Genomic DNA, 27500 nt, shown 5'->3' with positions numbered 1-27500 from the left:
CCTCACAAGGCTACGAAATCTATTTTGAACTCTATCAAGGCAGGATAAGTCCTTTCTAGCAGCTCTTGCCCAAATGTGGCAACAGTACTCCATTCTTGGATGTACCTGGCTCTTATATAGATAGAGAATTGCATCAGCAGTGAGATATCTATGGGATCGATAGAAGAATCCCACCATTTTTCCAGTGGCTTTGGCAACGGATTTAATGTATGTGTTCCATTTAAGATCAGGAGTAAAGGTCAAGCCCAGAAACTTTTCAAAACATGAGCCCTCCCCAAGACGAGAGCCATTCATTTCAATTGATGCCAGATGGGGATCAGAGCGTTGATGATGTAAAGATAAAAGCTTGGTTTTAGATGCATTAAAAGTAACAAGCCACCTCTTTCCCCATTGTACCACTTGCTTTCTTTGAATATATAAATGAACTTATTCTAATTCATTAATTTCATAAAACACAAACAGTTTTATAAATTAAATGTTGGAGAAATTATAAAGATTTTATGAGAAAACATTTTTATATAAAAATAAGAACATGAAAGTTATTTTCATGTTAGTAAAGATTCCAAGAGTGAGTAATGCGTGAATATATGTAGGTATTTATTTGCTTCCCCACAAAAGTAAAATGCGACACAAGGTCGTGTGGGGAAAACTAGCTCCCCAAAAAGGGGGCACTCTGGAAATAGGTAAAAATAAAATTGCCTTAGTACAGAAGGGGTTCTCTTTTCCAGTGACAAATTAACTTGATATAGCATCAGAACAAATACTACACTCTGATCCTAGCCTGTGCCAGGTTTGGCAGCATGGTATTGTGTATGTGTGTTGGTTTACTTTGTTAGTGCATATATAGATGTGTATGAGTTGAAGCTGGTATGTGAGTCATTGGGTCTATTCCCTGAGAGAGGAGACATAGGCATGAGATGGGGTGTTAAGTAGACGCTCTTGGGTTCCTTTCTTCAGTGGCCGGTGGACTCTCTCTAAAACTGATTATTTGACCAGATCTTATAGGAATTTCTAAGTTCGTACTGGCTTGCTACATTCGTGTATAGGTGTTACTGTTTGAAGTTTGGAAAAAGTTTCATTGGCTGAAAATACTTTTGAGTTCACACATTCCTGTGAAAACTCCCTTGTTTGGAGAGTGAGAAGAAAAGTGAATTCCAATAAAGTGAAGCCGGGGAGGGGGAGAAAAGAGTGTAAGCAATCAGAGTTATGTAGTTTTTAGCATTCTGTTTGTAGAAATCACTTCATGATTAAGTTGCCAGAAACCCATAAAACAAACAAAAATAAAAGTGTCCATGTAAAAAGTGAAATCTATTAAATTTTACTTAAAATGTTTTAAAAACTTTTTTTTTTCTTTCAGAAAACCTATGAATTTGTCAATTTATTTAACAACTTAATTGAAGGACGATACTGGTTGGAGGTGCTAGAAATAATTGAAAAGAAGTCTACAAAATTTTGCCTGAGGTTAATTCCACATGCTCGAAAATCTTTCACTGATTTCCACAAAGAGTTGGTTAAAATCCCGCCAGGTTTGTTAACAAGTTCTTTATTACATTTTAAGAAGTTTGTTTAAAAAATTTTTCATGCATTACAAGAAATATTCTCTATTTTGTTAACAAATTCTGAAAGTTAAAGAAGCAAAACAGTAAATGGACGAATATAAAACTCACTATGTTTGTCTGTCTTCATTTTTCAAAGTGCATCTCCGAAATGCAAAGTTGAAGATCAGCATGAGGTGAGTTAAATGATTGAATATTTTATGGACCATTGTTTTATATATGTAAAAGCCGGTAAAAGTAGGCTGCTAAGGGGTCAAAATTGTAAAACATGGAAACTTGGAAGGCGTAAGTCGACTTAAAGTACTCTTGTATGCATGCACAAATATACATTTATGTTAAAGTCAGTTAATTTTTAACTATTTCTTATCTATCTGATGATAGCTTGAACAGTAACCACGAAGGCTGGAGCACTAAATGTTTTCATTTCGATTCTTAGCTGAGGCACCCAAGTCATATTATGTTTTTTTTTGTTACTTTTGAAACCACTACTATATATTGGGTACAATATAATAATCAATAGAGAATTGACTGTACAATAATAAATACAAAATCTGCATGAATTAAAATATCATATTTAAGCATATTTTACAACCGAGTCATACTGTTCGTCCTACTAGTTTAATATATACAAAAGTATGCAACAAACATTATAAACCATTATTATTATAAAAAAAACGAAGAATCACAAGCTTTGGTTTAACATCCATTTTACAGGATGACATATGTTGGATTTGTTGGTTGGTTGTTTTTGCTTTACGGCATATCAACCCTTTTCGGGTTATTTAATGCCGAATCCAAAGATTTTGAAGAAAAATTTTTTTAATAGAATATATTTGTTGTTTTCACGTCAGTTTCTATTTAACCCATAGTTGGGACCCTAACAGGTACTACCACTCTGGGTCAGAGTGGACCTGGGAGCAATGGTAATTAAAGGGTGGCTCCACACTCCCCAAAGCCCACAAGCTGGGGCCTCACCACTGGATATAGTTTAAGGTCATATTCAGGACCCCCATTGAGGGACTTTTACCCTCTGCAGGGGGGCAGTCGGTGTATTCTAATGCCCCACCGACTGGGCCAGACATATGTTGGAGGACTTACAAATCGACTTTCAGTTATCCTGTCTCTGGCAAGGTTTTATTTATCTCTCTTTCTCTAAAATCCATTATTATCAATTCTTCGCATTGTTCCCTGCCAAGTATCCCTGCTATCTCAACTGGTTTGCATCTACTAATTCAAGAACTTTCATTTACTCTTTCAATGTAACCATATCAACAAACTCTTTCATTCTGCACAAATCTACTTTTACTACTATATAATAGTAGGAGTAAATGTGTGCAAAAGGAATTTTGTCTGTGTGTCTGTGAGTTTGTTCCCTACGAACTCGAAAACGGCTGGGTTGATTTTTATGAAATTTCACACAAAGGTACTTTATGTGCCTGGCAGTGTTCTTAGATAGGGTTTGTGTCGAAATGTTTTGGATAAGTATCAATAATCGATAATTGAAATAATCTGATGAAAGAGGGAACAGGCCATTTTGACCAAAGTTAACACCTTACACAGACTAATATCACAAGTTCAGTTGAGAAGTTTTATTACCACACAAGCCGAAAGGCCTAACATCAACAGTAGGTTCTTTGATATGACAGGAGTGTGTTCGAAATTAATGTTTCTGTTTAAAGTACAATTTCACAAATGATACTTGATTTTTTTTTTCGTTTTAAACTTAAATTCCAGCCATTATTACCACACAATCAGTAATGTCAAACATATAAAAATCAACTCTAGGTTTTTGATATGACAAGGCGGGGGGGGGGCGTTCAAAATGAATATTTCTATTTAGAGCAGAATTGAAGCATGATACTTGACTTTTTAATTTAAATTTCACTTAAATTTAAGCCATTATATATAAAATTATTTTATAAAATGAATAGCACGTTTTCTACAGTGCAATGTAGACTATAATATATTATGAACTTAATCCCTGAAAGAGGTATGTGAAGCTTCCTCTAGGTGCATCATGATGGGTCTCCAATTAGAGCAGGCAATCAATCGATTTGATGGGCTATTTCATCAATTTTGATGAAAATAAAAATATGGGAATGAAACATTCGTTGATCATCATTCAATCCCAGGCAACGTCGGGTCACCCTGCTAGTCTCTTTATAGATTCCAGATTTATTATTCCTCTGAGATCATCTGGTCTTTAAAACTCACATTACACATCCGACATATCATTCTCATATCATAGGTGATCTTAGGTCGGTAGTTCTATAGTGCTGTGTGAGGACGAGCATTATCATGATGGAAGCTGATTCACTTTCTGTTGAGTAAAAATGTCTATTGTTGAAATGCATTGCCCAGTTCACCATCTGGTTACGTTCTATTCCTAACAAAGCACATCACCACTTGGACATAAGGGGCTACTAGTTTGGGACCATGCCAAGGAAAGATTAACAAGATGTTGGTTTATGTTACATTTAAACTTCTGCATATCAGTGCAGCCAGAGAAGCAGGTAGCAGGAAGGGAATTCCAGTGTCTAGCTGTTTGAGGGAGGAAACTATTAGATTAGAAACTTTCTAGCATTTAGGGGCCTCAACAGTGATGATGTGAGATTTTGTTGCTTAGCAGGTTTGTCGGAGATATGTATGTCGAGGCAGCACAGTGCAACGAGTTTATCATAACACATTCCATTAAAATTTTTGTAAAACAGGCACAGAGATGCAACATTGCAGCAATGGAACAAAGGTTGGAGCTTTGTTGACAAATCAAAGGAATTTAATAATAACTCTGAAATCATTTCTTTTATAAACGAGAATAATTATTCATAAGACATCCAGGTGCAAATGGAAAGTTAATTCTTTGGGTCCTCAATGGCTTCATGATGCAGGATGTTTTCAACTTAGGTTCATTCAGAAAGCTTCTTAGTCAAGAGCAAGAGTGTTTTAACTTAGTTTTTCTGGGGAGGTTTCTGGCTCCTGGGCAGGAGCCCAAAACGATGTGTACTCTTCGATGCCAGCCAGCAAATTCCTCTGAATGGATTTGGTCTGTGGTTGTCTTGCTGTATTTTTCTGCTGCAGTCTGCCGCCATCAGGGTACATGAGAGATCTGAAATCAACTGCATCTTCTCAGGCAACCAACGAATGAAGAAAAACCAGTGTTCATTTTTCTTATAAACAAAAAATACATCAGATATGCAGTCTGTCACCAAATGATCAGGGGTTCCAGATGCAGGATGTTGTTCTGAGATCAATTACTCAAATTCTGCCTCTAGCTATCCCAGGAGACTCTGACTGACTTTTAGGCAAAAGCCCAAGGCTTATCCATTTCCTTTGATGCCAGCAGCCTTACTCACTAACTTCTCAAAATCATTCAGCTTTGTGTAAAAACAATATTCCCCCTCCCACCTTGTGAAACCACGTTGTCTTTTATTAATTTCCTTTTCCTGCCTTCCCCCTGAGACTTCTCTCTCTCTCTCTCTCTCTCTCTCTCTTTCTCAATCTCTCTCTCTCTCTGTTCTGCCTAACACCCTCTCTTTTTGCATTTTTTTGTTTTTCTTAATAAAGAAACCCTTTTTATCGGCTTTTTGTTTCCCTTACTAATCCCTCTTTTTTCTTGTAAGGAATTTCTTCTAATCGGCTTTTTTTTCTGGATGGTCTCAGACATGATAAGTCCCTTACAACTGAAATAAACATGACAAATATCCCTTCTAATTATTGTTGAGAAACAAAATATGGAATCACTCTCAAAAAAAAAAAAAAAAAAAATTGTGTTGAACTTAATACAGACGATCAGACTTTCGTCACCATTTGTCACCAACAATTATTGTTGAGGAAATTATTCTTTTCTCAATATTTTCCCAAAAAGAACATGAATTTCTTGCTGTTGCCCGGGACACATTATTGTCATAAATGGAGTTTTGTCTGGTGATAGCCAGTTTTGTGGATATCATTATATATGGCACTGACCCATCTCATAATCTGTCTTCCTCTCAGACGCTCCTGACCTTTTCAAATTTAAAGGTGATTTTTGCCAAATTATCATCATTGACTCTTAGCACATGTTTGAACCATCATTCCCTCATCTTATCCTCGATTGGCATGATATTGTTTTGGATATTTTCAGACTTAAGTTTGGGAAAGAATGATACTCGGACTTAGTGTTAGTAGTATGGTAAATCATTATTTCTTTTGAAGGAAATAAATAAAAGTTTCAAAAAATGACAGCCTAACACTAAGTCCAGAGAGAAGTACCACTCGGACTTAGTGTTAGTAATATCATAGATCATTATTTTTTTTGTTAAAGAATGAAGCATCAACAACAATAGATGGCCTATCTGCCATTTTGATTCTCGTGTGATGAAAAAAAAAGGTTTCAACAAATACAATTTTGAAATACAATATAAGAGAAAGAAAAACATTTAAAGACAATTTCAGAACATATAAAGTATACAGATCAGCGGTAGAAAATTCAATTTTAATTTGTTTGATACAAGTTATTTGTTGAATATTTTATTTTGAATTTATCAGTTATTGACTATACAGCAAGATTACCCATATTTTAATGAAACAACTTTGTACAATGCGTCTTCCATGTAAAGAATTCATTAAGCAATGTTTAAGTAGTGCTACGAAATAATACTTAAGATGTAAATCATTTAACCGAAAATAGAATTTTACTATCATTGTATTTCTGTAGCATGACATGATTAAAAAAAAAAATAAAAAAAAAAAAATAATAAGCTTCTGTGTTTGACCTTTACTCCTGATCTGAAATGGAACACGTACATCAAGTCTGTTGCCTAGGTCGCTAGGAAAATGGTGGGATCCTTCTACTGCTCCAGAAGATATCTCACTACTGATGCAATTCTCTATCTATATAAAAGCCAAGTACGTCCAAGGATGGAGTACTGCTACCACATCTGGGCAGGAGCTGCTAAAAACAGCCTATCCTCCTGCCTTGACAGAGTACAAAATAGATTTCGTGGCTTAGTGGGGGATTCCCTTTCTCTTCCTTGCAACCTCTCTCCCACAGGAGAGACGTTGCGAGCCTGTCTTTGTTTATCGTTATTTCCATCGCAAGTGCTCGTCTGAGCTCCAATCTCTGGTCCTCCTCGCCAATCTTTCACGATAAACACCCTTCTAGCTGAAACCACTGTCAATAATTTTCCCTATTCTTTATCTGTGCCTGAATCAAAATGTAGATTCCATGAAGAAAACTTCTTTCTTAAAAGTGAACACCTGTGGAACTCTCTTCCGTTTGCCTGTTTCCCATCTGACTACAACTTGGATGTCTTCAATTCCAACATAAACAAATTCCTGATGAACCGCCCCCTTAAGTAAGACACTATCAAATCTCCAAATCTAACGATTACATTTTATTCCATTGATTACTGTACACACAATAACACTTATCCCCGAGTGGCTCCCGGGCCTTGATAAGTGGTGACCTCCATGTAAAAAACAAACAAAAAAGGGATCTCTAACAAGGATCCACATGATACCCCAGGGAACCACAGAAACTTCAAGGATCTCACAGAAAACGTTTGCATATAATCTTTTTCATTTCTGAGAATTCAATTGACGATGCAGTAACTGACCTAATGGAAAGTGGTCAAAGAAAAAGTTTGTAAACAATGTTTGCATAAAATCCTTTTTATTTTTTCAGAGAATTCAATTGACGATGCAGTAACTGACCTAATGGATAGTGGTCAAGGAAAAAGTTTGTAAATAATGTTTGCATATAACATTTTTTATTTTTTCAGAGAATTCAATTGACGATGCAGTAACTGACCTAATGGAAAGTTGTCAAGGAAAAAGTTTGTAAATAATGTTTGCATATAATGTTTTTTATTTTTTCAGAGAATTCAATTGACGATGCAGTAACTGACCTAATGGATAGTGGTCAAGGAAAAAGTTTGTATATAATGTTTGCATAAAATCTTTTTTATTTTTTATTTTCAGTGAATTCAGTTGACGATAAAGTAAATCGCCTATTGAAACATGGTCAAGGAAGAGAACCTCGTGAATTCCTTTCATACGATACCTTTAAGAAAATAGCTCGTGAATTTATTCAAAACGTACAACCTCTTGTAACAGATGTTATGGATAAAATCTATTATAATCTGCGGTCAGTGTTAGTTGCTTTAGCAGATCACTATTTTGGAAACTATCCTGCATTCAGAAGTAATTTCGTGGTATGTAAATACAATTTTTAAAATTTGATTCTTTTTTATTATTTAACTTTCTTTCCTCTTTCTATACATATGCGCACACACAACTCATTTATACGGCATAAGGACATTAACTCCTTGATTTAAAAAATAAAATTACTTCCTTTTACTTAGTACATAATCTGGCTGAAAAGAAACAGCCTCGGTGACAAAATGTACATCAGTTTAGAGTCAAATTATAAATAACTCTTTCTACATTTGAAATATTATACATCCAGAACAATACCGATCAAAAATAAAATACTAACTTTGTGGGTATTTGTTTTATTGTTTTTCACTTTTAACTAGTCATAGAAACATACACACATACAACTGCCATATATATTATAGACTAGCAGATGTATCCAGCATTGTTCAAGGTCATAAAAAAATAAAATAGAAAATGTTCAATAGTGTTAAGTTTTCCTCGTGCTTAAAAGAGATATGTTTTTATGTAAGGAAAGAAACTGCGGTTGCTATCAAGGTGCTACAGATAGTGCCAAATAAAATTAAGGATGTCTCTAGAGCAGTACTAAAGTTAAATTTCTCTCACCTCCTTTTTATGTAGAGAAATGACAATAGTTAAGAAATGATATATCAAATCTGGAGTTAGCATTCAATTTAAAAAAAATGCTGACTTATTTTATGGGCTAGTATAATATGTAATAAAATTAAAAATCCTGTTAAAGTCTTGGTAACATTAAATTATAGAAATTTCCATTAGACCGTCATAGAATGAATTTTATTCTATTTTTTTTTCTAAATTTTAAATAATTCTCTGGTGTAATGCTGATTAAAAAATACCAACTTTGTAGTAATTGTTTGTGTATCTTTAAAGTTTTAGCTGGACATACAAACATACAGACACACAAACAACAGTGTTATATATATTAGATAACTGATTTACCTTTCCTTGCAAGTTATAAACTTTTACAAAAATACACTTTCTTTTTAAATACTAAAATTCAGTAAATTTCTTTTAAATACTAAAATAAAGAGTGAATATTTTTTTTTTTAATTTCAACCAGCAAAGAGTGTTACTCCCAGTAACTCACGATCCAATAAGCATCAATCAAAGACTACATTTCAGATTTATAACATTTCATCAGCCATATGTTTTCATTTCAAGTAGTCTAAAATTACGAGTTACTTCCCTCTATTTTGTATTATTTATGTTGTTTCATGATAAAAAAAAACTGGTACTTATGCAGAGAAGTTACCATGCTATTTTTTGATAGAATTTGCATGTTACATTCAAATTTTACGATATCTTTTTTATTATTAAATTGTTAGGTGGAAGTACAGTATAATTACAAAACATGCTCGTCTCCTTATGTTAAGACTGTGTTTCTAAATAATGTTATTATCGTTGCATGTTGAGACTGTGCACACACACATACACACATGATGGTCAGTAGCAAAAATGAACCGAGTGATGGGGTGAAGCTGTCAAAACTGATGTCACCAGAGGTGAATAGGTCAAGTAATTGACTCCCACAGATCTCGGGGTTGGAACACCTCCTAGAGAATAGGTCAAAATATATAAGCAGGTGTGCACAAGACCCAGTCAGTCAAAAAACGACAATAGTATGAGCCTCTGCTGAATCTGCCCCTTTTTGCTTCTTCCTCCATCTACCGCTTGTAAGCATGCACACGAGGTGGGCAATAAAATAATAATTTTATATTTTTCTAACAAATTTGTGTTGCAAGTTTATTTTTCTTGGTTGATGAGAAACTACTATCATCAACCTTGTTACATCACATTATTTTAGAAAGGGTGATTTCTCTGCATAAGTATCGTAAAACTATTTGAACTAATTCCAGGTTGAATTGTGTCCATTATAAATGTAACAAGGAAATAGCATCCGATGCATTGAGAAGGATCATTGTACGATAAAAGTCGAGGGAGGGGTTTATCGCATTTTTTGAGAAACAAATTAAGACTACATAAAAATATAAATCATATACATATTAGAATTCAAGTAGTTTTTTGTAAGACCTACCCGCTCATAACTTCTTTGAATAACCTTTTATTGTGCCCTCCTGCAAAAAATATAATGAACATGATAATTTAGAAAAATATAGTTTTTATTTTGTTTTGTTTTAAATATAATAATAATATTTTGTATGCATGTGAAGAATGTTGTATCACACAAGGTGTTTAAAGCGTCACTGGTTAGACAACAAAGCACAGACCAGAGTGTTTCATCGTATGGTCCTCCTTACCACATTTACAGATGGTTGGGTCAGTTTTATAGCCCCATCTGATTCACATATTGTTTTAATCAGAAAAGGTGAGTTGGCAAAATCAATTAAACATAAAAACATATAAAGACAAAATCCAAAATTATTCTCTTTCTGCTTGCAACATCTCTCCCCCTTCTCTCTCTCTCTCTCTCTCTCTCTGTTAGCCTCTCTAAATGTCAGTTAAATAGTATTATTGCCTGTGGTGATATTCTCTTCTGTTTACAATGAACTATTGTAATCATTTTATTATTTTTTTTTTATTTGTTAACTTTGACTCTTTTGGTAGTTCTTTTCCCTAAATAGTTTTGGGTGAGTTGGAATCATTTGTTACATCTTTTAAAGTAAAATTTGAACTTTAGAAGACATAATGAATGATTCAAAGTGCCCCCCCCTCACTTTGTCTATTGCTCGCCTGTCTCTGTCTCTCTTTTTTGTTATTAACATTATTTACCTCTTCCCGCTACTCCTCTTATTATTTAGGTAATTAGTCCTTCCTTCCACCATCTAAAACATTCATGTACCGATGAAGCATGCACAGTGAAGACATTTTCTTTCACACACTATTGTTTATGTGATCTTCACCATGACAATGCACTTCTTTTCTCCATAATGAGTCGGAGGTGACAAATAAAGGAAAGAATAAAAAAGATTACAAAACTGATCCAACCTTCTGCGAATGTGGAGAGCAAAATGATATGATGCAACAATGCCCAACAGGTGCAACTTGAAAGATTTTGCAGAATGCAAAAATAGGTACTCTTGCATAATTTGACCCGAATTCATCAAGCGTGGATCAGGCAAGACCGGCAATCATCGGTATCAGCCGAGCGTTGGTCAAATGTTGAAACGCTAACTTGACTTTTTATTTTATTTAATTTTCTTTTTTCTGTTATGTTTTTAGTAATTTTTAAGGAGGCGGGGTGACTTTTTATTTTCTGATTAGTCACTTATTTATTATATTTATTTATTTTATTATTTTTTTTAATTGAATTTTTGGGAGTTTGATTAGCCAATGAAAAAGCGCTATCTAAGTCGAAGCAGACGACATTCGAATTGGAAGAAAGCGACTAAACCAAAAAAAAAAAGCTGACAAATATATTTTCAAACTCGCCAAACAGAAAAATGACAGGTAGGAAAATAAATCTATACATATTAGAAAAAGAAATGAAAACATCGATGCAGACAATCTCATATTGTCAGGAGAAGAAATTGCTGTACCCCAAAAATGAGGGGCAACATTATCACCAAAAAAACTTGACTGAACAAGTCTTGAAAATGAAAAAAAAAACGAGAAAAAAAAAATACAGTTACAAAAAAGAAAATAAAACAAAAAAAAACTTGTACTTACACCTAACAATTATACGGTTAAAAAATCTTTACTTGGAGAAAAAAAAAAATTTCTGTTGATAAATATTTAAAAAAAAAAAAAAAAAATTAAATACTTAAATGAAATATTTTCATTTTTCAAGGACGTTTTTTTTTTTTTTTTACTATTTTTGATTATTTGCATTTGTATTTTTTCCGTTTTTTTGTTTTTTTTCATAAGTCTGTATCTGTTACAACGCTCGGCTGATACCGATAATTGTCGGTCTCGCCTGATCCATGCTTGACGGGAATTCACAAGAATTCAGGTCAAATTATGCAAGAGTACCCAAAAATAATGCAAAGTGTAACATAGAGTGGATGCACATATGTAAACGCATGTGAAGTGACGTCACTGGTGGGGAGAAAAGAACTATTATAGAAAAAAGAAAAAGAGAATGACCACGGGAGAGACAAGATAACATTCGAGATCTTGTGAGAGGTATGGAGAATGTTCTAAATCACATGGATGAGGTCACGGCAATACCAATGAGGAAATAAATGGTGTTGCTAAAAAGAAGATGCGAGTTAGTTATTTCCTATTCTTTGTCTTGGTCTCCTTTGCGACTGGAACTATATACAACGTGTTGGTTCGCAGACAACACTACGAAAGGACTGCGTAAAACAGTGGGAAAATGTTGTATGATCATAAGCTTCAAAGACATGCAAAGAAGAAGATGTCAATCTGTAATCCAACGAGTCATATTTTTTTCTAGTATTATATTATAAATCATTGTACACCAAGAAGATCTGATTAAAAAAACAAAATGGCTGCTGTCTTTGTGAGTTCTTCTTACTCTCTTTCTTGTACACTACTATTGCAACTACTACTTCAGTATTTTCTTTTTCTATTTATATTTGCTACTACAACTTTAATATCTTGAAAACTCAATTTTTCCATCTCTTTGTTTTCATTAACAGACTATAGCTCTTGGCCACCTTGAAGAATGCAGAGCCTCGTGTCAACATGATCTTGAAATGTTGCTGGTAAAGGAGAAAGTGTTCTTCACAATGGATAGGAATTATGAAGAGAAAATTGGTAAGCATTTAGTTCTCTAATTTATATAATTCTGTCTATTATTATACTAAAGCTGAGTGAATCCATATTTATTTCCAGAAGACTTTTTTTACTATATATTTAGTCACACAAATTACATGTTAAAATATTCGTTAATTTTGAGGTGGAGTTATGTTTGAAAAAAGAACTTGTTCTTATTAGGACTAATTTGTAATTAATTCACCAAATGATTCATCTCTTAACTTTTTATCAATTTCACTCACTCACTCTCTCTCTCTCTCTCTCTCTCTCTCTCTCTCTCTCTCATTATCTATTGTTTGACCCCAAACTCTTAATCTATCTGTTGATCGTAACAAACAAAAGAAAGAATGAAAAGATTACCATAGTTCATTATAAACAGAAGCGAATGCCACCACAAGCAGTAATACTATTTAACTGATAGTTGTAGAGGCAAAGAGAGAACGAGAAGGGGGCTACTTTAAGAGTTTTTTTAGTTTTTATATTTAACTGATTTTGCAAACTTACTTTTTCTGATTGAAACAATCTAACTCAAACTCAATATTTCACCATGACAATACACCTGTTCATAACACTTTAAGCATCTGGCAATTCCGAGAAAATAGTCATTGAACCATGTAAGCAGAATGTGTGCGTGTGTGTGTCCATCACATAAGAAAACAGTAGTTCAAAATAAAATTTGTTTAAGAATAATTAATTCTCGTTTGGTATGGTAACTTTCCAGGATGAGAATTAAGGTACATATTTCGTGACATTCTCGCTGAAGCTGTTTTACGTCTGAATAGATGAGTCCGGTGTATGTGCTGAGTACGGGCAGTGGTGATGTTTGTTTGTAGAACTGAATCCTGAACTGTTTGAATTTTGGTGGTTAAAATCTTATATACGAGTGTTCTGGAATATTCGAGCGCGTTTGTTGTATCACTGCATGTGGAGTGCAGTGTAGTTCCTTTATCGCATGTATGCGGCTGGGCAAATAATGATGTTATAATCATGCACATTCTGATATCCATGGGCGTTGAAACGGTGATTGCTATGAAAATGTCTCTTGATTTGTTCCAGCCATATGTAACAGTCACTACAACAGATACCGGGCATACTGACAAGGTTTTCCAAGTTGTTGGGAAGCAATTCTCCTTAAGACAATGCTTAAACGGAAACCATATTGCATGTCACTAAGAAGGTCATTTCTGCTGAGGTAGTTGACTACTTCTCTATTTAATATGGATTCCAGCAGCTTACTTATGACACACAGGAGACTTATTGGTCTGTACTGAGAGGGAGATGACTTATACCTGAATTCTTAAATACAAGGCATACTGATGATGTTTTCCAGGGTGTTGAAAACCACTTCTCCTTAAGGCAACGCTTAAACAGTTTTGTAAGTATGAGGGCAAGTTCTGGTTGAAGCTTTTCAACACTATAATTGGAATGCTGTCAGGGCCAGTTGCGTTACTGGAATCAAGGTTCTTGATTAGCTTGCCGACATCACTCACAGATATTTGTATGTTGCATAGCGTGTTGTCTGTTATAGGAGGAAATACAGGGAGTTGATTGCCTTGGTCACATAGGGTAGAATTACCTGCAAAGTTCTTGGCAAATAGTTTTGTTTTGTCTGATGCTGAGTTTTTGGCAAATATTTTTATTTTGTCTGATGCTGAGTTCTTGGCAAATAGTTTTGTTTTGTCTAATGCTGATGATTTCATTATAAATCAAAATTCCGAAATAAATTAAAACAAGGAAACATCCATTTCTAGGCAAGATTTTGTGATTGTCTTCACTTGTCCTGAATCGAACTCTCCAAAAATGAAAACCAAAGAAAGCTAAAATACAGAGAGCCACAAATTTATTTGGCACTTGTACATTATCAGAACGAAATTTTGTAGTCGATAAATGGAGTTTTCAGATAAAAAAAAACAATGATTTCTTCTGATTTTTGTCAAATCTAATAAATTACAATGTTAGCTTCCAAATTATGCAGTCAAAATTATTTGAATATTTCCGAATTATTAAAAACAAAAAACTTTAATCGTGTTAGCAGCTGAAAAATTGCGGCCATCTTGTTTTATAAAATAAGTCAAAACAGAAAATTACCTCCCTTTTGAACTCTCTAGTGTCTTACATAAGCAAATATGATCGTTTTCTTCAAATTCTATTTTCTTTAATGAATAATTTTCTATCTTATCGATTTTTATATTTTTGGGTATAATCATCTTAAAAAATACGAGGAATACATAGATACCATTGTTTTCATGTCAAATTCAGTTTTACGATTTCTGAAATTTCATTCTGATAGTGTAGAAGCACCAAAATTACTGAAAATTTTCAATCTTTTGGCATGTCTTCTTTTTTGGACGATCACAGTATTTTTCATATATAAATTTTACTAACAATACCATGTAATTTAATGTTTTTATAAAAAAAAAAAATAATTTTTACAGCTTCTCTCGAATCCCTAAAAAGTATCAAGTATGCATTGAGACAGGACTGGTTGGAATATTTCTTAAATACAGAGGAAGGTAAGTTGTATTTTTTTATCCTGCTTTGATCTCGCATTTTTCAACCTTTTTCTTTTGTGTTCCTTTTCGCACGTGTTCTATTGTCTTACATGTTAACTTTCATGTGTTATGTTATATTGTCCGGTCAATGTGCACTGGTTGCCAATCTACAAAGGGTGTTTATTCTGAAAGCCATTCTTAACATGGGGAGGTTGAGGGTGTTTATTCCGAAAGGCATTTTCTTATTTTCAGCCTCCCCATGTTGAGAATAGTTTTCGAAATAAACACCCTTTGCAGGTTGGACAACCAGTGCACATTGACCCTTTGTCATTTAATAATCCTACGTGCATGTCATCTTCCAAGGCTGGAACTGACTTTTTGGTCAGGATACTTCTCTCCAACAGAAAGATCAAGAAATACTTGTAAAAAAAATAAATATTAAATAAAATAAAAGCAGCACTTCTACAGTTTATTGATCATGATGCATTATTATTTAGAAATCCTTTTTTAAAATGGAGAGGTAGGGGCTTTTTAACCTATTCTGTACTTTCACCTAAAATTTAATAATCAAAATGTACACAGTGCCTTCAATAAGTTGCTAGACTTTTTGTACAGGCATTTAAAATTGTTGTAGAGGCTTATGAGATGACTGACCAATTTTTATGATTTCAAGTTCAAATGAACAGTTACAGAAGGAATTCGAATACACCTTACTAAAGGCCAATTGTCACAGCTGGTGAATTTCAAACATGAAGACACTTAAGAAGAACGATATACAATAAAATTCTGTTTAAACTTGGAAAAAAATACCACGGAAACATATGGAATGCTTCAGACTGCTTTTGGACCATCTTGCATAAATCGAGTACAGCATTAAGATTCAAGGAAGGTAGGGATGATAGGAGGTATGGGAGAAGTAAGAAATCAGAACACCAGAGTTGATTGGCCAAATAAAGAATTTCATGGATAAGGACTATCGTGTATTTATAGAGGCAATAAGTGCACAGTTTGATGTAAGTGCGGAAACTATACACAATTATTTGTGAGGAACTGAAGATGTGGAAGATTTTCGTAAAGTTTGTCCCAAGCATGTTAAGAGAAGATCAGACCATTTGACCAAGATGGGCATCAAGACAGTTCCTCAGTCTCTCTGTAATTCAGACCTTACTTCCTGTGACTTTTGGTTATTCCCTAAGCTCAAGTAAAAACTTAGAGGCTGTCGTTATGAGACAATTGAGGAGATGGAACAGCCTGTGACGTGGGTCACCGACACGCTCACACAAGAGAACTTTCATGTAACCTTCCAGAAGTTGTTGGAATGGTACAACAAGTGCATTGCAATCAGTAGAAATTACTTCGAACGGGATTAGTGTTTCATGAGTGCAGTATCAGTGAAATGATCTATACGAAAAAATGTCTGAAAACTTATTCAAGGCACCCTGTATAATAAAAATTCAATTAAAACATTTGATTTTCCCATATGAATTATCACAATTGGCACTTTCTACCTCAATACCGTCTTCCTGTCAGTGAAGCAGCAAGAGGAATTTGAATTTCACTACCCACTGTTTACCAAAGCCGGTTTTTAATTTTTTTAATCTTATTTCGATTTTGTAATTCTTAGTCTTTTTCTTCCATGTTTTTTCTCGTTTATTATATTGTTTTACATGCTAAATGTTACTCATTTTGTTTTATTGTCTCTTAATGTTGCTATTTTTTATCTTCTTCTCGGAGCTTTAGTTGACTTTTTGGTCTGGATATTTCTGTCCAACAGAAAGTTAAAGCAACGTTTCTTCTCACTTATTTATTACTTCTGCTTAGGTCATCTATATAGTGAACATTTAATGATGAGAGTATAAGTAGATGTATTTGGTACAGCAGACTTCAGTAGTATTGCCACTATTGTGTATGTATTAGGCTCCACTACAATGCTTGACCGTATATTGATAAACCGACCTTGGAGAAATTGAATGAATTGAGCCACGAAACCCTGCCTCATCTGCCATACTCTCCAGACCTCTAACCTACCAAGCATCTCATCAACTTTGTACATGAGAAATGCTTCAAAAACTTCAGCGATACAAAAACGCCTTCAGCAACTTCATCGCCACCGAAACGCAAGATTGTTTTTATATATAAATACTGGCATGAATACCCTTGTTTTGCATTGGCAAAAGTGTGATGATTCTGATGGTTTTTATTTTGATTGATTAATTTTTGTTTGAGCCGGGATATGTTCATCTGAATTTAAAAGTTAAAACCAAAACTTCATATATATGAATATATTTTACATGCAAAACAGCTTTTCTAGCGTGTTAAAATTGCGGTAGATTTTTTTACAGATTCATGTTGAGAGTTGCATTGTGAGTGGAAGAGATTAAAAACAAGCAGAAATTCCAAGGAGGAAATATAAGCACGTGTAGACGGATAGAGAGAAGAACTCTTTATTGAGACACAAAGAAAAGGGGATTGTGGGATTTTTACAATCAAAGGGAGATTATCGTTAGATGAGTTATTGGACTGTCAACATGGGTTGCCAGACTTTCAACAATTCATTTCACTATGCAGAAACAAATGGTTATTATGTCAATGCGGTCTCTGTTCGTGCATATACTCTTCAGGAAAATTAGAAATTCTTTGCTTAGATAGAAAAAAATGCACGGCAATATAATGCTGCAAGAAGAAAAAATTTCAAAGAAGAATCATCAAAAACAGGTTGTATATATATGTATGTGTGTGTAAAATGGGAGGAAGCAGAGAAAGGAGAGATCTACTAGCAACACAACTACTTCTGCCTCTTCCACTACCCAGTCGACCACCCACACATATCCTCACTCCAATAAAGTCTGTGAGTCAAGGATTGGCCTCCATAGCCATCTGAGGACCCACAAATGACCAGACCTAATCTCACCGACGGGGAGAGCAATCATACTCGTCACAAGTGATTGCCGGTCATGATATATAACATTTGAATATCACGGAGCACAGTGCCATTATTAATTATTTAGGTTTCTTTTTTATAGTTTAACCATATATTATTAAAGAAAAAAAAATACAAAGAAAGAAAACCAAAATACACTTTTAAAAATATTTTTTCTTATTTTCTCCTTAGCTTTAATTCAATGTTTAAAAACATAAATTAGACAAAACGGGATAAGTAAGGGGTAGGGTAGAAAAAAAAAACTCTATTGAGACACTTTTCAAAATTAATGTCGGCAACAGAGGGGAAACACTGTTTAAAAACGTGGCCAAAAGACCATAAATTATTAGCGATATGGGAGAAAGAAGAAAAGGAGAGAATCTTAACGAGCACCCATGAGTTCCCAATTATGGGTACGTTCCTTCTGTTTACATAGTGAAGGTTGGCGCAAATTAATAGATACCGCCTCAAGAATTTTTAAGTGAATTTTTGAGTGTGATCTGTGTAAGATAGAGTTTCATCTGTGTATCCTCCAGTGCAAATCTGGCACTGAAATAAATGTTTATTGATGGCCGACTTATGAACCTGTACACGCCCGGATGTAGGCCATTTTTTGTGCCTATGTATAAAGGAGGGGCATGTTGGGAAATTGTAACCTCCAAACGCTGAATTATACACCCCATGTAGTCAGCCTTGCACTGACCATTAAAATGATAAACTACCATTTTGTATTGAGTGGTAAGGATCCCATCCTTTCAAAAGGAGGGGAAAGCATTTTTCTTCCTAAACACCATTCGAACCTTGGTTGCAACATGAAACAGCTGTAGAAATTTTATATGAAAACTCCTGGCTTTTGACACCAATCCATGGGAGCTTCACATATAAATGCCAAGATTTTATTCTTTACACATTTTTCAATTATGTGAAGAGGATAACCATTAACCAAAATGGATTGCAGTTATGCTTTGGAGTTCCGCATCTAGTTTAGTACTAGAGCAGATCAACAGAGCCCGATACACTAAGGTTTTAATCAGATTTATTTTTCTGATTTAAGGGGAGAACGAAACCCAGCTAATGTATTGCCACGTAAAGGTATGTTTCCTATATACGCTGGTAATAAAACTCATCCCAGATCTTTCAATGAGAACATCTAAGAATGGAAATGAGCCATTAACCACACTCTTCATAGAACGTCAATGCAGGGTGAAGTAAGATTAATTGTTCTAAAACCCCTTACCTTCTGTACAAGAAGAGCACATAAGAAAAATGTTATCTACATAACGGATAGCACATCAGTTTCGGAAAATGATTAAAAAGCAGTTGCTCCTGAAACCCAAAGAAATATTAGCCAATATTGGACCCAAAGGGTTTCCCATTACTACCTCATCAACTTGACGATACATGTTTCCATCAAAACTAAATTCAACTGACTTAGTAGCTCAAGAAATATATGCTCAGGAAATGAGGGTTTAGCTAGGGAACTACAATAAAAACTTTCAGTACAAATTGCGATAGTTTCATCTAAAGGCACATTGGTGAACAAACTAGATATATCATCGAAACATAAATATCCAGTATTCAATGACTCCTTAACATCACAAATAAATTCTGCAAACTAGGAAAGAATCAGGTTTGCAGAATCCAGGCAGGTGTTAGGATGTCGGCTATCCATATACCCAATTCATGTTGGGTAGAATCCAACATTAAAAGAATAGGTCTCATAGAAACATGTTTCTTATGGACTCTGGGTTAACCGTACATCCTGAGACGATGCTAATCCACAGAACGATTTCGATCGTAAGTTTCAATGGAAAACCATCCACCATTATGAAGTCTAATGAACCGAGATTGTAGTTTGATTTCTGTTTTGAGTGGGTTATCACTTATATTGACATTGCATAAATGTTTAAATTTTGTTGCATCATGAAATATCACTATCAAATTCTCCGTGTTTTGGTGAATACTGACAACTCCAGAACATTTATATATATATATATATATATATATATATATATATATATATATATATATATATATATATATATATATATGTGTGTGTGCGTATGTGCTTTTATGCATATATGTTTATATATATACTAGACTACCCGTGACCCGTTGGGTCAGTATGTTATATTATCTATGGAATTCATGTATGAGCGTGACACTTGTTCTACAAAGAATGTAAAATAACTTTTTACAGCTTTGTTTAACAACTTATGAAGAATTTAAAATATTAGATTAAAAAAAAAATGGATTTAATATCTGTAAAAAAATATGACCGATTAGATTCAACTATTTGCTGTTTAAAAAACAACAAAAGAAAACACTATTTAATGTAATAGGAATGTGTGCATTTACCAATCCGGATTTCCGTTTGGCGTGTGCAGATAAAATACAGGAGTATGCCAAGCTATGGTAAGGTTAATCAGCTACTGGAAAATCGGCAATAAGAATGTAAGCAGACGACTTTTAAAAAATTAGAAGAAGAAAAAAAAGAAGATTTTAATCATGCCCTCTAGTTATAAAGGGCCGCATTAGTTCCATGGGTATTAATAGTGTAAGGGGGATAACTCTGTCCAATGGTCTAAATCATATTTTTGTGTGTAAATTATGCAAATTGATCAATGAAATGGTTTTGGGTGTTATTACATTAAAAAAAAAATGATTCTCTTATAGTTTTGGGATAAGATTGGAGATTATGTTTAAAAAATAAACAATTATAAAAAGTATTGATGGAAAGAACGTATGTTTATACAGTTATTATACGGATTTGAGACGCCAGAAACGTATTATGGTGTTGTATTTTAATGAACATTTTATGGGCGAAAACGGTTTTTTGTATTTGTAACGGAAAATTAAAAAAAAATGTTTTCGGATTTATTTATTTATATTAAGAGTGTACATAAAAAAAGGTTCTAAGTGCATGTATTTTTCGTTACAGGGTAACTCTTAATAATTACACATTAACATACAGTTTTTTAGTTTATTAATCAAATGCAATAGGGTGGTTAGTACAGTACTAAAACGAACATAATTTTTAAAGATAATTTAATTGCAAAATTAAATCGATCAGAATACATATCTGTTTCATTTGTAAAGTCGGTCATTTTACTTTTCATTTTTTTTCTTTGATTCATTCAAATTTTCAATTATTTTGTGATCCTTTAATATTTGTAATTTAGAAGTCTTTAAACTGTCAAATAGGAAGTCATTTAAATTAGCCTTTTTACAATCTTCGGCAACTACTCATGTATTGAAGTTTTTCAGGCTATTTACATCCAATAGAATGTGAAAACCAGGTCACATTAACAAAATTATAGTTTTATAACAATTTTGTCCAGTTAATAATTTAATGATCAGACGATATCGTAATTTAAAGTTTAAAATCTTATATATTTAAAAAAAAAAATTGAAAATGAAACTATTCCCTGGCAACGTCGAGTAAGGACAGTGATACTATAAGATCATACGAATGATTAGTTTTATTATCTTCTCTGGTTTAAATGCTTTGGTTTTCACAGTAGTTTGTCGTTTTATCGGCATTGAATAGAAATTAAAATCGCTTTTAACAGGCCATATTGTGTCTGTGAGAAAGTGCCTTAAAGAGTAGTTATTGGTAAACTTTTATATATATATATATATATATATATATATATATGTGTGTGTTTGTGTGTGTGTATGTGCTTTTATACATAGCTGTTTATATATATATATATATATATATATATATATATATATATATATATATATATATAGCTTTTACACATTTATACATGTGTTATGTCCCTTGGATCGGTGGGAGTTGTCCCCCTTTGTCCAATTTTTATAATGTAAATCTCGGACGTAAACGTGAATAAACAAGACTTGGTGAGTCGGCCATGTTGGTCTGAACGATCGCACATCCTTGTCCTGGTATTATTAATAGAAACCTGACATAACATGGTGTCAGAGCAAGGGATTTACTAACAAATGTGAGCAAAATACGGGGAAAGAGCTATACTAAATATGGAGCCTAAGAGCCGTTAAAAAAAAAAAAAAGAAGAAATACGTGAAGTTCCATAATAACCCCCCAGTATGAATAGCCACGTGAGTCCACCAGAGCCCTTTCCATTCGATCAACCCGAGTTATGGGAAAAATGGATACGATGGTTCAACCGTTACCGGACAGTGTCCAGCCTTGATGAAAAACCAAATGCTTGTCAAGTGGACACCCTAATATATTGTATGGGTGATAAAGCCGAAGACATTTTCGCTACATTCAAACTTGCACCCGAGGAAGCCCAGAACTTCAATATAGTGGTAGCAAAGTTCAATGACCATTTCAAGGGTGATACGAACGTAATTTATGAACAGGCCAGATTCAACCGAAGGTGTCAAGAGGAAGGTGAGTCCATTGATTCATTCATCACTAACCTCCACACACTAGCTAAAAACTGCAATTTTCAGGACCTGCACGAGGAATTAATTCGTGATAGAATTGTAGTTGGGTGCACAGATCCTAAGCTATCACTAAGTCTGCAAATGATTCCGGACCTCACCTTGGATGGGGCCATCAGACGCGTACGACAGAGTGAAACAATAAAATCACAACAGCATCTTCTGCGGTCCCCAGAACATATCGTTGGTGAAGATCCAGCTGACAATAATATTGCAGTCCACTATGTTAGTGACAACCGAATTCGCAGACAAGGTCAGGGTAAACACATGACAAGACCCGGGCGAGAACTGCACTACGAAAATCGACAAAAAAATGAGCGCACACAGCAGTATAGACCAGAGGCTGAGTGCCACCGCTGTGGTAACAAAACCCAACACCAGAGACGCACGTGTCCTGCCATCTCAGCCACCTGCCACAATTGTGGTAGGGTTGGCCACTATGCTCAGTGCTGCCGCACACGAAGGCTGCATGAAATTAAACCTAGCTCAGATGACTGTGAAAGCAATCAGAATGCGTACCTTGGTGTTCTGACGATATCAGAGATCAGCATAAGTAAGCCTTGGCGAACCAATATCGCCATCAATGTAGGGCCACTGAAATTCAAGCTGGACTCTGAGGCGGATGTGACCGCGATTCCAGAGCACATATATAAGTTACGGAGAGACCTACCAGACCTCTCAGATACCCACAAAATTCTTCATGGTCCAAGATGTATTCCACTCAAAGTGACTGGAGTGGTCACTGCAACTGTCTCGCATGAAGATCTTTCAGCAGAACAGAGGATATTTATTATCCCCAATCTGGAGGAGCCACTGTTAGGAAGGCCAGCCATCGAAGCACTTAAGCTCGTAACTGTCCACCCAAACTTACATAACATCAGCAGCCAGAAACGCCCATTCAACCCAAAAATAGAAATGCCAGACTTATTCACAGGCCTAGGCACATTTGGAGAAGAATGTACCATACTCTTACATCCGGATGCGAGTCCATACTCAGTACCCACACCACAACGCGCGACCACTACCCTTGATGGAGAAAACACGGGCTGAGCTCCAGAGAATGGAGAAACTGGGGGTCATAAGCAAGGTTGACACACCCACCGAATGGTGTTCCCCCATGGTTGTAGTACCAAAAGCAAATGGAACGATTAGGATATGCGTACATCTCACAAATCTCAATAAGTGCATAAAACTCCACATGCTCCCCACGGTCGACCACCTTTTGGCTCAGTTAGGGGAAGTAAAAATCATGAGCAAGTTGGATGCCAACAGCGGGTATTGGCAGATTCCACTTTCATCAGAATCTCGTTCGCTGACGACCTTCATAACTCCATTCGGACGATACCAATTAAACCGCCTCCCGTTTGGTATTTCATCAGCGAGTGAGATCTACCAGAGACGCATGTCACAAGTACTAGAGACCTAAATTGGAGCCATATGCATGCAAGATGATGTTTTAGTATATGGAAAAAAACCAACAAGAACATGATGCCCGGCTGAAGAGCACACTGAAAAAAATTCAGGTTGCTGGTATTACGCTCAATTCGGGAAAATGCAAAATATCCAAGTCGTCAGTAAAATTTCTTGGACATATACTCAGTGCTGACGGCCTGCGACCTGATCCGGAAAGGCTCACTGGTATCTCGAAATTCCAAACACCAACGAACATGACAGAAACCTGCCGGTTCTTAGGGATGGTGAATCAATTAGGAAAATTCATTCCAAACCTAGCAGATATGACTAAACCATTAAGGGATTTATTGAGTCATAAATATGCGTTTGTTTGGGACAATGCACAGCAGGATGCATTCTCCTCCATCAAGAAAGCATTGTGTTTAGCACCTGTGCTATGCCTGTACAATCTATCAAGTGAGACTGTGGTTTCTAGCGATGCTTCATCTAATGGGCTGGGAGCAGTATTATTACAATGACAGGATGACACAAAATTACATTCCATCGCCTACGCTTCACGAGCCATGTCAGAAAATGAAACTCGTTATGCACAGATAGAAAAGGAGGCCCTAGCCATAACATGGGCTTGTGAACGCTTTTCAGACTATCTTGTTGGACTACACTTCACAGTGGAGACAGATCACAAACCACTAGTGCCACTACTAGGTACTAAGGACCTCAGTGAACTTCCAGCAAGGATACAGAGGTTTCGAATACATTTAATGAGGTATGCATACACAATTCGCTATGTCCCTGGTAAGGAACTATACACAGCTGATGCTCTGTCAAGAGCGGTATCTGACAACGGACCCACCAAACAAGACAAGGATCTCGAAGAGTTTGCAACAGCGTTTGTCCACACCATGATGGAATCTTTACCTGCCACAGAAAAACGTCTGAAAGAGCTGGAGGAAGCCACTAAAACTGATGAAATCAGCAACTGCATATTACAATATGTAAGAAATGGCTGGCCATCAAAGGATCATGTCCCAGCATCAATTAAACCCTATTGGGCCTACTGTGGCAGCATCACGTGTGAGAATGGATTACTGATGTATGGCACACGGATCATAATCCCATCGCTACTGAGACCGACTATTATTGCCAAAATCCACTCTGGTCATCAGGGAATTACCAGGTGCAGACAAAGAGCTCGCCAGTCCGTATGGTGGCCAGGACTATCTGATCAAATCAAAAGAACTGTAGAAAACTGTCCAAGATGCGCCGAGCTAAGACACCAACCGCCTGAACCCCTCATGACAACTGAGCTTCCAACAAGACCATGGCACACTATAGCCTCTGATCTGTTTGAGTTGAAAGGCAACAGCTATCTCATACTTGTTGACTACTTCTATCGATATGCAGAAATCGCCATGCTTACATCAATGACTTCCAGCACAATGATACAGAGTTTTAAAGCTATTTTTGCCAGACATGGGGTACCTGTCATCCTAAGAACAGACCCAGGAAGCCAGTACACTTTGAAGGACTTTGCCAAGTTCGCAAATGACTGGGGTTTCCAGCACGTTACAAACAGTCCCCGCTATTCCCAAAGCAACGGAGCTGCAGAAGCCTGTGTGAAAACAATGAAGAGAATGTTAAAGAAGGCAAAAGACCCATATCTTTCTTTGCTTGCACACAGAGCGACACCAATGGACTGTGGGTTTAGCCCCAGCGAACTGTTAATGGGCCGACGTCTGAGGACAAACGTTCCGACTCACCCGGATCTACTAAACCCCAGTTGGCCCGATCTTGAGAATTTTAGACAGAGGGAAAGGAACCAGAAGGCTCAACAGCAACTCACACACCGCCTATCAAAAAAAGCTAAAGAGCTACAACCACTCGAAAATGGCACACCGGTATGGGTCAGAAGCTCCAACCCCCCAAACCAGGAAGGCATCGTTGTTGGAATGGCAAATACACCACGTTCCTACATTCTACAGACCAAACAAGAAGGGACAATAATCCGATGCAATCGACGACACATTGTACCCAAACCACCAGAAATGGTCGAGGCTCACACATCGGAGACCCATGAAGACAGTCATCTACCTAGGGAAGAAACAGTCAAAGCAGCATGCCCCACTCTCACCTCTCAAGAGTATACAACAACCAGATCTGGGCGTCAGTCAAGACCACCTATTAAACTAGACCTATAATATATGTATATACAAATATATATATATAAAAGTAAATAAATGAACTCTTTTCTTTTAATAGATATATCAAGTGTGTGTGTGTGTGTGTGTGTGTGTGAGAGAGAGACAGACAGACAGACAGACAGAGAGACCATATAGAAAAGAACATTAAACATTATTTAATAAAATAAAAAAGGGAGATGTTATGCCCCTTGGATCGGTGGGAGTTGTCCCCCTTTGTCCAATGTTTATAATGTAAACTCTCGGACGTAAACGTGAATAAACGAGACTTGGTGAGTCGGCCATGTTGGTCTGAACGATCGCACATCCTTGTCCTGTTATTATTAATAGAAACCTGACATAACACGTGTGTATATGTATGTATATGTGCACGTATATACATGTATGTATACATACATGCATATACATATATAAGTATACATACTTTCATCGTTATATCAATCTCGCTTGTTTATATTAAGATCAGACTAAGTTTGTTTTAGATAATGTTTTTTACACCCTTGTATGTTCTGCTCTACATTTCTTACAGTAGACAAGATCAAAGTGTAGTATCTGTTCCGGCAGATGCTGCAAGCTATGATTAGCTATGACTAGCAAAGACTAGATGTGGGGGCAACCCCACATCCTGACCATTAACCAGCTCCCATTTCCAACCTCTCGGGAGCTGGTCCCCTTTTCCCCTTTCCCCTCCCTTCACTCCTCACATTAAAAATCGGCCTTGTGCCTAATTTGCTCGGTGGGGGAGCAAATAAATACCATCTGTTCCGGCAGATGCTGCACTTAAGATAATTTGTACCAGTCGATGGAGGGGAAACCCTCTATACTGGGACAATTATTATTTTTGGTAACCAGAGTGCCCCCTTTTTGCCTACTTTTAGGGGAGCTGGTTTTTACCTCACATTAAAAACGGCCTTGTGCCTAATTTGCTCAGTGGGGGAGCAAATAAATACCATCTGTTCCGGCAGATGCTGCACTTAAGATGATTTGTACCAGTCAATGGAGGGGAAACCCTCTATACTGGGACAATTATTATTTTTGGTAACCAGAGTGCCCCCTTTTTGCCTACTTTTAGGGGAGCTGGTTTTTACCTCACATTAAAAACGGCCTTGTGCCTAATTTGCTCAGTGGGGGAGCAAATAAATACCATCTGTTCCGGCAGATGCTGCAGGCTATGACTAGCTATGACTAGCTATGACTAGCAAGGACCAGATGTGGGGGCGACCCCACATGCCTGACCATTAACCAGCTCCCATTTCCCACCTCTCGGGAGCTGGTCCCCTTTTCCCCTTCCCCCTCCCTTCACTCCTCACATTAAAAATCGGCCTTGTGCCTAATTTGCTTGGTGGGGGAGCAAATAAATACCATCTGTTCTTCAGATGCTGCACTTCTATTTCTTGTTCTCTTTCGGTGGAGGAGAAATCCTTCACGACTGAGACAATTTTTATTTTTGTACCTTTTCTCCACGTTAAAAACGACCCTGGTGTCTAACTCTGTCCCGTGGGGAGGCATAGTAAATAGGTACATTTCTTACAGTAAATAATTTTTCTTTTTAGAATAAAATCTCTCTCTCTAGATATATGTATATATTTATGTATATTTGCATATGATAGAAATATAATTATACTAG

The 27500-nt window shown here is 35.9% G+C and overlaps 1 protein-coding gene across 1 annotated transcript in view; it reads left to right on the top strand.

The window, feature by feature from the left end:
• The window catches only part of LOC145293073 (interferon-induced GTP-binding protein Mx-like), a 162121-nt gene that overhangs the window by 103421 nt on the left and 31200 nt on the right, over nt 1-27500 (top strand). Inside the window, exons 10-13 of the mRNA XM_080139424.1 lie at nt 1358-1526; nt 7518-7750; nt 12296-12413; nt 14849-14926. Of these exons, the coding sequence (XP_079995550.1) occupies nt 1358-1526; nt 7518-7750; nt 12296-12413; nt 14849-14926 (598 nt within the window). The remainder of the gene's footprint in view (nt 1-1357; nt 1527-7517; nt 7751-12295; nt 12414-14848; nt 14927-27500) is intronic.

The sequence above is a fragment of the Euprymna scolopes genome, chromosome 14 (genome assembly GCF_053919585.1).
Source record: "Euprymna scolopes isolate OS-2025 chromosome 14, ASM5391958v1, whole genome shotgun sequence".
Taxonomy (NCBI): Eukaryota; Metazoa; Mollusca; class Cephalopoda; order Sepiida; family Sepiolidae; genus Euprymna; species Euprymna scolopes.
This window is presented reverse-complemented; position numbering and strand designations above follow the sequence as displayed.